Here is a 15,157-nt window from a genome sequence, read left to right as displayed (position 1 = left end):
CCTTGACAGTAGCAGCTAATCTGTCATACAGACCCTGAAACTAATATATCCAATGCAGCCCATGCAAGTCTATAATGTTTGGCAAGTCTAGATAACTGCAGTATCTGAAAATGAAGAAAGTCTCTGGACTCCTATTTATTATATTTTATAACTATAATTTAACAACTGTTTTTTTTCTGTAAAATACGTTCATTTTAGATGTTAGATGAGTAGAAGCGTTTGTTGTAACTTTACGAATGAAACTGACGATAATCTTATCTATACAGTTAAACTTACCTTCCTTGACAATACGCCTCTTCCAGCATCCCGTATTATTCACCGAGTCCTGGCCCCAACTGATTCCACTGACCAAGGGTCACTATTGTTCCAGGTGACCCCCTTTGTGTGATAGCCTCTGGGTATATATTCTTATATAATGGGCGTCTCCGGCAGGTGTGATTGTGTTACAGTTCACTGACCCTCAGACTTTCATGTGTAATACTCTCCCCGTGGATGCGTCACGATAAAGACATAGTTAATTGGTTTAAACATATTTCATTTAGGAAATAGTGAAAGGGATTTAATTAGCCTTCTCTTAATTACACGACATATTTGATTTCGACGAGGACTGAAATGACAACTATATCGGCCTCCGGAATCTAGTAATCAGTTGGCAGTGAGTGAGTGTCAGGTGTAACCTAAGAGAGTATTTATGGCTGTAAACGTCTTTGTTATGAGGAACATGCTTACTCCTATGAGTAATTATTCACCTGGCGAAGGAGTAAGCAACTGTCCGAAGCTGACATCCATAAATTCTCTTCCTTATGTGTATTACTTCTAAATGCCATTCAAAAGCTTGAAGTGTAACTTAGTTTTAAGTGATTTAACCTTGAACTAGATTGGATTTTGTTTTTGGTTTGGTTTGTTGTTTAACGCCATTATTCCAGGTATATGACGGCGGTCTGTAAATAATCGAGTCTGGACCAGCTAATCCAGTGATTGACATCATGAGCATCGATCCACGCAGTTGGGATACGATGACATTCATTAACCAAGTCAGAGAGCCTGACCACCCGATCCCGTTAGTCGCCTCTTACGACAAGCATAGTCGCCTTTTACGACACGCACGGGTTGCTGAAGACCTATTCTACCCCGGATCTCCACGGGTCTGAACAAGATTGACCGCAAAGAAACCGGAAGTATATAGTATAGTATATATCATTTCCAAGCTTTAAAAAAATATTTTTTTTGTCTTCACTATTGTGTTCCGAAAGCATTAAAAATATATGATCAACCTTTATTTGGAAACAATGATTTAACTGTTGTTTAATTATTTTTTGTTTATTTCTGAAACAAGAACTGTATTTTTTAATTATAAAACCATGGCTGTTGAATTCTATAGGTTGTTAATCTTCATCGCACTATTTGTTTGTAGAGAAGGCTGGAGTTTAGATTGCTGTTGGACAAAACAAAATTGAGAACATTCGACTGTTCATTAAGGTTTACTTGTTCTGTTCAATACGCATATCAGACAGTGGTTGAGGATGACGTCAGCGGCCCCGTTTGTACCATAACCACAAGTGAGATGCTTTCAGCTTTGCCAAGAGCCACGCCCCTCCAGGGCCCCGTATTGGGGAATTTCATAGTTATTATGAACAAATGTGGCCATGTGGAACTTTTAAAATTTGAAGGAGCCACACTACACGTTTGATGAAGAAAGCCGGAAAATCCCATCCAGACATTTGTAGAAGTTTCTGTATTCATCAGTGAAGAGTCTTCTTCTGTGTTACAGCTTCTACAACTAGACCAGTCAGCACGCAGGAAGCAGTATGTTGACAGACATTAAGCTTGAAAGAGTTACACCTGAATATATGCTTTGCGGGCATAGCCTTGTATCCTATTTAACTGCAGTTGGACCCATGGTGGATATAACATGCATGTTGGTTGCTAACTGTTGGTCGTTAGACGAGATCAATTGTTCAATGATTGTTATGAACGCCTTCCTTGTTTTCATTACTTAACGAGTAACAGATACAATGGGTGAACTTAGGGAAAGGAACAGCCAGTCAGGGTCCTACCAGTACTATAGGTGAAGGGTTCCTACATGCTATATGATTGTATACATATATGTATCCCTCTTGCTTCTATGCATGTAATGACATGTAATAATTACATTCTTACGTTATCCTGTGTATAATAGTATTTAAAGTGTCTTCTCGGCCCAAACTGCCCTTGCATGCATGGTCCGTATCATCTTCCTGAGGTAAGGGACTATAAACGTCCAGTTTCCACCCTTGCCGAACTGCATTGGAATTTTTGGGCTCGACCGCAGCGCCACCAGTGGTTATTATGAGTTATGTCCCTCCTATTGACCAATCAGATTCCACCTCTCATATCACTTGCATTTGCTTCAAACAAGACGACCTGAGCGATAATTAAAATCTATATGGTAATAAAACTATTCGCGAAGTGCATCAAATCACTTGAGCACCTTGATATGAAAAGATTTGGAAAATATCTGTTGACGCCAAGTTGTCGGTACATATGCTTTGCAAATCTCGAAATCAACCGAAATCTGCACGGCTGTTTACGAACCGGATGTCGATTTCGTTACACGACTTTGATTTGACTATGCATAGACTCGTTAGTCGTTATCAACCAATGCTTGTTGTAAAAGGCGACTGTGCTTGTGGTTAGAGGCGACTAACGGGATCGGGTGGTCAGGCTCGCTGACTTGGTTGATGGATGTGATCGTATCCCAGTTGCGTAGATTAATGTTCAAGATGTTCATCACTGCATGGTTTGTCTGGTCCAGACACGGTTATTTACCGACCGCCAACATATAGCTTGAACATTGCTGAGTGCGGCGTTAAACACCAAATTAACAAACAAAGTGTTTACTGTGTGTATTTATATATACATCTTTTATTTACACCATGTGTGACACCTCTTGACAAACAATCAATCATCATCATTAATTCGTGCCTTAAAACAACAGATTCTTAGTGGGACTGGACCTAGGAGAATGATGCAGAACCCATTAAATAGAAACAAAACAACACAAGGTTCCATGTTTCACAAATATTTTATAAAAATTGATATATCATACTCAACGTTGTGGAGGAAGATAGTTCTTTTTTTTAGCTTTTCAGTTTTGTATAAACCAATCGTTCAGTCTCTCAACAATATTTTGGCGTTGTTTCCAGTACAAACACAGTGGTTTCATTTCGTTGTATCGTGTCAGTTAGCCTACCGAACAAAGGTATATAGGCATAAGATGTGTTATAATATATTATACAGACTGGTTCCACGAGCGGGTTTCGTCCTGATTTAGCACGTATATATATATCATCATTAGACCTGGTTCTAGTCTAGCACTTTGTAATACATCGCAGTTGTTGAATAAAAGTCAATTTCTATACGCAAAACGTTTTTAGCGTTCATTACACAAGTACAATCTTATTTCAGATTTATAAGAAAAACATGGTAAAGAATACATCGGCACCATATATGCTTGAGTCATGACAGCCACGGAATCGGGCAAATAAGTGACATTTAGAACACAATTTGACTTACTAATTAAGTGACTTTATAATTTTAAGTTACAACTCCTCATCACATACACGCACTATTCCAGTATAATCTTCATACAGGAAGTCTAAAATATGTCATTCTTGAAATAATTACCTTCAAATTTTCGCATTCAGTTGATCATTTCTGTGTAAAAACGACGTGTTATTAACAACACTTTATACTTCCATAATCAGTTTTGGCAATAGAAGCCTAAGGTGTAATTATAAAAACGCACTATCTATATACACAGACGTAATATAGTCGTAGTTTGAATTAATCAATCACATATTACAGATATGTACATAAAGTAGGGATTCTTTCAAAGACTTTATGATTTAGTTACGGACTCCTACAAAACAACATGTCATCTTTTCTTTAATACTAGTCACTGAGTTGGTGGCGAATTTACACCACATTAATCTTTGATACAAACCCTCACAAATAAAAAAGACACCTTGCCATTTTTCACCCGTTTTGTTGCATGTTGCATATTTTCTGCATTTCATGAATTTTCATACAGTAGATTCTTATACTAAATGTCACAATGGTATGGTTATAGACCCAGAGCCAAACTTTAGCCAACAAGGGACCAGTTCAAAAGTTCGATGTCGGATATAAAATCTTTATTCTTTCTGTTTAGTGTGTGTGTGTGTGTGTGTGTGTGTGTTTTACTATGGCCACTTACCTTATTCCTCAATGTTTTATGCGGTAACTGAACTAAAACCGATCTATTTTGCATTCATATGTTAGGAGTTGTCATGAATACATCCAGTCTTTGTTAGGGGGGCAAGTCTCAAAACTTAAGGAATACGGTTTTTTTATCAGACACCGAACTTTTGGACTGGTCAAAGCCTGTCAAATCTAGTACCTATGTGAATATGGGAAGTACGTTCGATGTTTAGTGTGACTGGAAGAAGGGTTGTACGTTGGACGTCGCTGATTGGCTCTCTGGTCCAGACTCCGGAAGGTGCGGTCGAACTTGAACTCCAGTTCATCATCGAGGCTGATGTCGTGCTCGACACCGGTGGGGTGTGGGTAGGAGGAGGTTTGGGTGGTGTAGGGCATGTGGGAGACGCGGTGACTGGAATAGATTGGCCCGGACAGTTTGGACCTGGCTGCTGAAAGGACGTCTTGGGCAGCCTTCACGGCATCAGTGGTGTCGGGGCTGGCCTTGAGACTCTCCCGGGAGTCAGAAAAACCTACGAACAGAGGAAGACGGTGTTCATGTCTACTTGTCTGACTGTGAATAGAGAGAGACGGTGCTCATGTCTACTTGTCTGACTGTGAATAGAGAGAGACGGTGTTCATGTCTGCTTGTCTGAATGTGAATAGAGAGAGACGGTGCTCATGTCTGCTTGTCTGAGTGTGAATAGAGAGAGACGGTGCTCATGTCTGCTTGTCTGACTGTGAATAGAGAGAGACGGTGTTCATGTCTGCTTGTCTGAGTGTGAATAGAGAGAGACGGTGCTCATGTCTGCTTGTCTGAGTGTGAATAGAGAGAGACGGTACTCATGTCTGCTTGTTTGAGTGTGAATAGAGAGAGACGGTGCTCATTTCTGCTTGTCTGAGTGTGAATAGAGAGAGGCGGTATTCATGTCTGCTTGTCTGAGTGTGAATAGAGAGAGACGGTGCTCATGTCTACTTGTCTGAGTGTGAATAGAGAGAGGCGGTGCTTATTTCTGCTTGTCTGAGTGTGAATAGAGAGAGACCGTGCTCATGTCTGCTTGTCGGAGTGTGAATAGAGAGAGACGGTGTTCATGTCTGCTTGTCTGAGTGTGAATAGAGAGAGACGGTGCTCATGACTGCTTGTCTGAGTATGAATAGAGAGAGACGGTGTTCATGTCTGCTTGTCTGAGTGTGAATAGAGAGAGACGGTGCTCATGTCTACTTGTCTGAGTGTGAATAGAGAGAGGCGGTGGTCATGTCTGCTTGTCTGAGTCTGAATAGAGAGCGACGGTGGTCATGTCTGCTTGTCTGAGTCTGAATAGAGAGCGACGGTGTTCATGTCTGCTTGTCTGAGTGTGAATAGAGAGAGACGGTGCTCATGTCTGCTTGTCTGAGTGTGAATAGAGAGAGACGGTGTTCATGTCTGCTTGTCTGAGTATGAATAGAGAGAGACGGTGTTCATGTCTGCTTGTCTGAGTGTGAATAGAGAGAGACGGTGCTCATGTCTGCTTGTCTGAGTGTGAATAGAGAGAGACGGTGTTCATGTCTGCTTGTCTGAGTGTGAATAGAGAGAGACCGTGCTCATGTCTGCTTGTCCGAGTGTGAATAGAGAGGGACGGTGTTCATGTCTGCTTGTCTGAGTGTGAATAGAGAGAGACGGTGTTCATGTCTGCTTGTCTGAGTGTGAATAGAGAGAGACGGTGTTCATGTCTGCTTGTCTGAGTGTGAATAGAGAGAGACGGTGCTCATGTCTGCTTGTCTGAGTGTGAATAAAGAGAGACGGTGGTCATGTCTGCTTGTCTGAGTGTGAATAGAGAGGGACGGTGGTCATGCCGGCTTGTCTGAGTTTGAATAGTGAGAGACGGTGTTCATATGTCCTTGTGTCCTGGGTGTGAATATCCTAATCGCAGGCATTAAAAAAGGAAGACGTACATCTAATCCTACAGTAGCTAGAACATCCAGGCTCCGGGATGCACTGGCTAGTTCGTACTGTTGCTGCTTTATGCATCTACCATAATCTTGACGCGTTGGCCGGAGCCAGGGGTGATGTTTGATAGATCAGAACCCTGCTATACAGGACACCTACCGGAATCCGAGTTCCTGGAGGCGTTGGCCGGAGCCAGGGGTGATGTGTGATAGATCAGAACCCTGCTATACAAGACACCTACCGGAATCCAAGTTCCTGGAGGCGTTGGCCGGAGCCAGGGGTGATGTGTGATAGATCAGAGCCCTGCTATACAAGACACCTACCGGAATCCAAGTTCCTGGACGCGTTGGCCGGAGCCAGGGTTGATGTGTGATAGATCAGAACCCTGCTATACAAGACACCTACCGGAATCCGAGTTCCTGGAGCGATGGCCGGAGCCAGGGGTGATGTGTGATAGATCAGAACCCTGCTATTCAGGACACCTACCGGAATCCGAGTTCCTGGAGGCGTTGGCCGGCGCCAGGGGTGACGTGGCTGCCCTGGCCTGGTACTTCTGTAGCTCTTCCTCCTGCATCTCGGCGATGTACTTGACCGAGTCCAGCTCGGACCTCAGTTTGTGGCACAGCGCCAAGGCGCCCCTGGCAACATGAGACTGGGGAACGATCTCCGAGTCGAAGGCTCGCTGCAGCGTCCCCTCCGACAACAAGTTGAAGTTGATCTGCTCCAGGAGCTCACGCTTCTGCTCCTTGCCAAGCTTCTCCTTCTCTGGAACATCAGACATGCAAACCCTTTATGTCTTCACTAATAATGTTACCCAATAGCCACAGAGTATGAATGTTATGGATGTTATTTTTCATCCACAGTGTAACTTTGCTAGTACCGACTCCGTAACGGGACAATCACTACTGTTTCCATTGATCAGTATTTGTGACTCATTAATCCGAACTCTCTCTCTCTCTCTCTCTCTCTCTCTCTCTCTCTCTCTTTCTCTCCCTCACACTCTCTCAGTACTTCAATGGGCGATCCGGTGGTGCTCAGGTATGTAAGAATGTAAGAGAGAAGCAACGAAAATAATGGAAGTTTGCTGTTTAACTACGAATAATCTCTCGTCACAAACCAACTTATGACAACCCAGGCAACATACAACACAGGACAAAACAGGCAACACACAACAGAGGACAACCAAGGCAACATACAACACAGGACAACACAGGCAACATACAACACAGGACAACACAGGCAACACACAACACAGGCAACACACAATACATGACAACCCAGGCAACACATAACACAGGACAACCCAGGCAACATACAACACAGGACAACACAGGCAACATACAACACAGGACAACACAGGCAACACACAACACAGGCAACACACAATACATGACAACCCAGGCAACACATAACACAGGACAACACAGGCAACATACAACACAGGACAACACACAACACAGGACAACCCAGGCAACACACAACACAGGACAACCCAGGCAACATACAACACAGGACAACACAGGCAACACACAACACTGGACAACACACAATACATGACAACCCAGGCAACACATAACACAGGACAACACAGGCAACATACAACACAGGACAACCCAGGCAACATACAACACGGGACAACCCAGGCAACATACAACACAGGACAACCCAGGCAACATACAACAAAAGACAACACAGGCAACACACAACACAGGACGACACAGGCAACATACAACACAGGACAACACAGGCAACACACAACACATGACAACCGAGGCAACATACAACAGAGGACAACACAGGCAACATACAACACAGGACAACACAGGCAACATACAACACAGGACAATACAGGCAACACACAACACAAGACAACACAGGCAACATACAACACAGGACAACACAGGCAACATACAACACAGGACAACACAGGCAACACACAACACAGGCAACACACAATACATGACAACCCAGGAAACACACAACACAGGACAACACAGGCAACATACAACACAGGACAACACACAACACAGGACAACCCAGGCAACACACAACACAGGAGAACCCAGGCAACATACAACACAGGACAACACAGGCAACACACAACACAGGACGACACAGGCAACATACAACACAGGACAACCCAGGCAACATACAACAGAGGACAACCCAGGCAACATACAACACAGGACAACACAGGCAACATACAACACAGGACAATACAGGCAACACACAACACAAGACAACACAGGCAACATACAACACAGGACAATACAGGCAACATACAACACAGGACAACACAGGCAACATACAACACAGGACAACACAGGCAACATACATCACAGGACAACCCAAGCAACATACATCACAGGACAACACAGGCAACATACAACACAGGACAACCCAAGCAACATACATCACAGGACAACACAGGCAAGATACAACACAGGACAACACAGGCAACATACAACAGAGGACAACACAGGCAACATACAACACAGGACAACACAGGCAACATACAACACAGGACAACCTAGGCAACGCACATCACAGGACAACCCAAGCAACATACATCACAGGACAACACAGGCAACATACAACACAGGACAACCCAAGCAACATACATCACAGGACAACACACATCACAGGACAACACAGGCAACATACAACACAGGCAACACACATCACAGGACAACCAAGGCAACATACAACACAGGACAACCCAGGCAACACACATCACAGGACAACACAGGCAACACACAACACTGGCAACATACAACACAGGACAACCCAGGAAACACACAACACAGGACAACCCAGGCAACACACATCACAGGACAACACAGGCAACACACAACACAGGCAACATACAACACAGGACAACCAAGGCAACATACAACACAGGACAACACAGGCAACACACATCACAGGACAACACAGGCAACACACAACACAGGCAACATACAACACAGGACAACCCAGGCAACATACAACACAGGACAACACAGGCAACACACAACACAGGCAACATACAACACAGGACAACCCAGGAAACACACAACACAGGACAACACAGGCAACACACAGCACAGGACAACCCAGGCAACACACAACACAGGACCCGCTGCACATGAGTGAGTGAGTGAGCTGCAGGGTTCTACGCCACTTTTAACAACATTGCAGCAATATCACGGAAACGAAACACTCCCCGAACGCCCCTTGACATGATTGATACGCTGTTGCTATAGATTGGTATTTTCCGTACAGGTAAGTTGCAATGTACTTGAAAGTCTATAGCTATGCCATGTAACTCAATCCAAGAAACACATCAAACCAATACCATCTCACAGAGAATGAATCGTTAAGGACTTGACAAGGACACCAGGCGTTCCACTTTCAACATGTCTGTACTTCAGGAGATCTGACGCATACCACCTATTCCTCTGAAAGACAGGGCCCTGTTAAAACCGAACACCTATTTAATGATCATTACTGGGGTATATTGCTATAAGTTGACCACTGATAGAGTAGTATGCTATGCCACCGCAAATAGCTTTAGTATTGCTTATGCGGCGTAAAGCATATCTATTTATTCACTTATGCGGCGTAAAGCATATCTATTTATTCACTTATGCGGCGTAAAGCATATCTATTTATTCACTTATGCGGCGTAAAGCATATCTATTTATTCACTTATGCGGCATAAAGCATATCTATTTATTCACTTATGCGGCAGGCCTCAAAGTTTAAATTTTACTAAGTGGCCATTTGGCTACAAGTATTTTTTTCCAGGTAGCCAGTGGTAAAATCAAGAAGTCAAGCCAATAGTGTAGGTAGCCAAAGGCATTTGAAATTATCTTTTATCAAATAACTATTACATGTACAAGTTATAGCAGTACTCTTTGAATTGTATATTAGTGGAAACTGTACTTGAGTTTTGTTATTTGTGACTCGAACAATGATGCAATTTATGTTACTAGGTTGTAAAGGAATACCCTTGCTTATCCAATAAACTATCAACTAAAATAAATACTAATCACATTAACATTTACGCATTTCGGTTCATTGTTGACTACAATTAGTAGCAGACATGTTTATTTTTGTGTCTAGATATGTGTAGCAATAGAATTTATTTGCCACGAGATATTTTTCAAGGTAGTCATTTGGCTACCTCTGAATTTTAGACAGTAGACAAATTGAAATTTAGGTCGCATTGGCGACCGTTTTAGTCGCAACTTTTAGGCCTGATGCGACGGTTATAATTGTCAAATTCGTACAAAGGAAAAAGAACATCAGTTCTGAATAATGCCAAGCTGCCATCATCACATGACACAGCCTCGGCATGTCAAGGATTCCGACTGCCCCACATCCTAGTCAGGCGTGTCATTCCACCCCCTGTGGCATAAGACGGAAACTATCCAGGACAATGACACAAGGGCACCACTTAATAAGACCAGGCAGGCAATGGTCATTGAGGTGGAGCTGTCTTATCCTGGGATCGACAGTGTCCATTACCCTCCAGTGTTTGCCAGCCAGAGATGAATGTTCACAAGGAGACGCCCTACACTTGCTGACTCACCATGTCAGTTGGCCTTGGTGACCAATTCTGGGAGTCCAATACCGACTTTTTCAAAATAATGACAGATCGGGGATCAAGTAAGCCCCTATAGAGATCACTACCGACAGTAGTTCATATCGAGTGAGTCGAGTTTTACTAACTTCATTCATTATCGGCGGCTAGTACTGATACCAACCAGTAGTGGATAACATAAAACAGTATCGGAGACCATGCAGTACTGATGACATAAAACAGTATTGGAGACCATGCAGTACTGATGACATAAAGCAGTACTGGAGACCATGCAGTACTGATGACATAAAACAGTACTGGAGACCATGCGGTACTGATGACATAAAGCAGTATTGGAGACCATGCAGTACTGATGACATAAAGCTTAGTTAGTTAGTATGTTTTTTTTACGCCGCTTTTAGCAATATTCCAGCAATATCACGGCGGGGGACACCAGAAATGGGCTTCACACATTGTACCCACGTCGGGAATCGAACCCGGGTCTTCTGCGTGACGAGCGAACGCTTTAACCACTAGGCTACCCGACCGCCCCTGACATAAAGCAGTATAGGAGAATATGCAGTACTGATGACATAAAACAGTATTGGAGACCATGCGGTACTGATGACATAAAGCAGTACTGGAGAATATGCAGTACTGATGACATAAAACAGTATTGGAAACCATGCGGTACTGATGACATAAAGCAGTATAGGAGACCATGCAGTACTGATGACATAAAGCAGTATAGGAGACCATGCAGTACTGATGACATAAAGCAGTACTGGAGACCATGCAGTACTGATGACATAAAGCAGTACTGGAGACCATGCAGTACTGATGACATAAAACAGTACTGGAGACCATGCATTACTGATGACATAAAACAGTACTGGAGACCATGCATTACTGATGACATAAAACAGTACTGGAGACCATGCAGTACTGATGACATAAAGCAGTACTTGAGAACATGCAGTACTGATGACATAAAACAGTATTGGGTACCAGTACTGATAAGGTGACATGCATTGTTTACTCCTCCCGGGCGCCCAGTAAGGGCTAAGTACTGTGAACATATATGATGTACACGCAGTACCCCACAAGCACGTGGGGTGGGACTATCGGCTCCCCCTTCCCCCGACTGCTCTTTGCACCCGAGCATGATATTGTATAGCCCAGCGGAACTGGGCAAATACTCTTTAACATACTATGAATTCATTTGCAACCAGGTTTATCTGATGAGATAAAATCCTACTGTAGCTATACAACAAGCCATAAAAAGGCACCGGTCCAACAGAGTAGGAACACTTGCCAAGAGAACTTGATTGTGATCGGCAACTTCTATTGTGGTGTTATTGCTTCTGCGAGAATTGTTATGTTACGTGTTTAAGTAGTTCGTATATGTTCAAAAAGCAGTTAACGCAGTTTACAAACACAGATTTTACATTTTAATTCGGCATAGTTTATATTATTGGAGTATTTGCCGGGAATGGAGGTCTAGTCTTTACCACTGCCGAGTATACCCGTGTCTATGAATGTAATGTAGCACATTGACATCACAGTATTACAATGAAACCTTTTTTTCACAGAGGCGTTTCGTTGCATTTGCTCTGCGTCACGTATCTGAAGCGTAAGAACAGATATGCTTCACGTTCAGGCGTAATGCATCTATAAATCTAACAACCATGCCGTCATTTCCCTGTTAACGTCCGGTATTTTGTTTTAGAGCACGGTAAAACTACAGTTTCGTTTTCCTATATCAAATGGATATGAATCAATTAGAAATCTGATATTGCATCACTAACATGTGAATGAATGAGTGAATGTTGTTATACACCGCAGTCGCGATATTCCAGCAATATCAAGGCGGTCAGCACATACTCTGGACCAGGGAAACTGGCGGTGGACACCATGACCTACTTCCACACAGTCCGGGTACGATGACACACAATCAACGAGGCCACACGCTGTAATCACCTGATCCTCATTGATCGGCTCTTACGAAAACCATGACATACTGGGGACCAATTCTTTCACGATTATATTAGACAGGCAATTAAATGTTGCTGGCCAGGATTATAATATTCTAGACTCACCTGTTTTGAGGATGTATTCTAGGACCTCATACATCTTATCGTGAGAGACTCTGCCGCCAGATGGCGCCGCGGACGCTAGGAGTTTGAACGTCTCTGCCGTTAGGACGCCTTTACTTGCCATCTCAGACATATAGGTATCCACGAGCTTGCATGCCTTCTCGGCATGGTCTCCGTCGCCCCTGGACGACTCCAGCACGATGTCGTGTAGAACTGACGGCGAGATAATACACAAATCCTCCGGGGAGAGTTTGTTGAGCATTTCTCCTGCAATCTTGACTAGGAGTTCACGACAAGAACAACCACGAGCTGTTGCGATCCTCAGAACCTTCGTTACCCACTCTGTCGTCACCTCCGAAACAACATAAGCCTCTTCAGGCAACACCACAAGGATTGTATCGAGGACTTTCGAAATGTCAACCTTTATGATTGATTTATCTGTAGATTTCGGACTTAGTGTATTCGTTTTGGTGGAATCATCTTGCTCTTGGCTCTTTCCTTTAGAATCTGATTTCGATTTGCTGTCGTCTGCTTCATCTTTTTCTAAAGAGATGGTGACATATCTGATCGCCATTTCTCCTAGTTCGGAGAGCTTTACTCCCTTTTCATTTCCTAGTGTTAGAATTTTAACAAACCATTCAACAGGTAGAGTGTATAGGCTACTGGAAACTTTCTCACTTTTCTCCTCTGGTGGCTTCTTGGATGTCGGGCTGCTGAATCTGGTAGGCAGTTTTACCCAGCAGTCAACCAGAGCCTCGATACACTGGTCCACTATTCCAGCTCTCTCCGCCAGTGTCCCGACAGTAGCACAATATAACAACAAGGTAACGATGCCAGCACTTGAACGACTCATTTTAGCAGACGTTATTGTATCTTGGAGGAATTTTTCAGATATCTCGATAAGATTTGCTTCTCCGTTCATTTGGAGATATTCCGCGGCACTCCGAACTTGAACGATATTGTTTTTAGTCAGATCGTAGTTCATGCTGTAACAGAAATCAGCTACGAGGCTGAAAATATCGTGACCACCCGGGAAGTTTGTTAACTCCACCTTTTGAGTATCCGACATGTTCCCGCGTGCGAGGTTATTGAAGTACCCGGATTTTGTGAACAGTGGGAATTTATGCAACTTAAACGTGCTTCCATTTACAGTCACTGTCAGATCCGACAGGTCTCCCGTCTCACGGAATCTTGAGAAATTCATTTTGACTGAAAATTGTAAATCGTAGCACGGTGTGTCGTCTGCTCGCAGATCAAGGCGTTCTAGATCATTGACATGCCTGTCAGTGTCAATATCATATTTACTGTCACTCACGCTGCCTAGCAACAATCAATGCTACAACTTAAAAACACTTGCGGTTAAAAGGCGATCGTCTGCTTCACCAACAGTGTGAAACAAAACACGTTTGATATCATTTGTCACAATAATGATTCACGCGTCAATACCCGCCCTACCTTGTCAATCTGACGAACCGGGAAAGTTCCTGAATTTTCCAGCAGACGACGAAACAAGAGAGCAAATCTGTCACTTTTCTTGTTTCTTTCTGTAAGTGATATATGTCTTTTAAATACCTCCGCTGTCATCTAGCCAACAGTCCAACTTCTGCTTACAAAAAGCAACACACAACTGATTGTTGGCGTACTAGTGCAACAAGACGGCTTGTTATTGATATTCAGCGATAATAGTCACCCATGTTCAAACTTGTCCTGAGGCTAGCTACGGTTTCGCGGGGTAACGTACATACCAACACACGTATAGCTATAGCAGTCCCCAAGATGGGCGTTTAAATACGTCAACTTTGTGTCACTGAGTGGTGTCGCGGGATATGTGATCAGTACATACAAGCCATTGTGATTTAATATCGAACCCCGAATTATCAATCACCGCCAATATTCCCGCCATGGCATTTGGCTGTACCCAATGACAAACGGGATCAGTAAAGGGAGAAGATAGCCTCGTCTTACAAAAGACGGTGATTGCCCCTCGCTATAACGCGAGTGTGTTCTACTAACTGTAAATACCAATGCAAACATTTGTGTGTGGTAATTTAAGGGCTTTAATGGGTTCAGCGGTGCTATGAGAACTGTTGCGCTACTATAATGAATTGTATGTTAGGGTAGTGCATGCATGGCATATTGAGTCGCGATACGTGTGTAGGGCAAGCACTGGTACAATAGACTTGATTTGTCTTTATATGATTATAACATTGACAAAAACGCGACACCAATCTAAACGATTAAAATATATCTTTGCCTGTTTCAGCCTTTCGGAACTCCAACATCTGCCTTGTTTCGTTATGCTTTTTAATTTCATTTTGTGCTTGGTGCAATTACTCTGTATGCGTAATG

The 15,157-nt window shown here is 43.3% G+C and overlaps 1 protein-coding gene across 1 annotated transcript; it reads right to left on the bottom strand.

The window, feature by feature from the left end:
* Nucleotides 1-3,045: 3,045 nt before the first annotated feature.
* LOC124116780 (BTB/POZ domain-containing protein At5g48800-like) lies at nucleotides 3,046-14,711 on the bottom strand. Its single transcript, XM_046478291.2, has 3 exons — nucleotides 12,812-14,711; nucleotides 6,632-6,910; nucleotides 3,046-4,751 (listed from the first exon to the last, which is right to left on the bottom strand). The coding sequence occupies exons 1-3, from the start codon at nucleotides 14,010-14,012 to the stop codon at nucleotides 4,414-4,416; spliced, it is 1,818 nt and encodes a 605-aa protein (XP_046334247.2). The 5' UTR covers nucleotides 14,013-14,711; the 3' UTR covers nucleotides 3,046-4,413.
* Nucleotides 14,712-15,157: the final 446 nt, after the last annotated feature.

The sequence above is a fragment of the Haliotis rufescens genome, unplaced genomic scaffold (assembly GCF_023055435.1).
Source record: "Haliotis rufescens isolate VD_foot unplaced genomic scaffold, xgHalRufe1.0.p SCAF_12, whole genome shotgun sequence".
In the NCBI taxonomy this organism is placed as follows: Eukaryota; Metazoa; Mollusca; class Gastropoda; order Lepetellida; family Haliotidae; genus Haliotis; species Haliotis rufescens.
Note: the sequence above shows the minus strand (reverse complement) of the source record. Positions and strands in the feature narration are given on the sequence as shown.

What these genes read in the sequence shown, in the direction of transcription:
- LOC124116780 (XM_046478291.2), bottom strand. Translation starts at nt 14,012, where the DNA reads ATGAATTTCTCAAGATTCCGTGAGACGGGAGACCTGTCGGATCTGACA. An exon ending in AGAATACATCCTCAAAACAG is followed by an intron (nt 6,911 to 12,811) that starts GTGAGTCTAGAA and finishes CTGATGTTCCAG; the next exon opens with AGAAGGAGAAGCTTGGCAAG. An exon ending in CTCCAGGAACTCGGATTCCG is followed by an intron (nt 4,752 to 6,631) that starts GTAGGTGTCCTG and finishes CTCTGTTCGTAG; the next exon opens with GTTTTTCTGACTCCCGGGAG.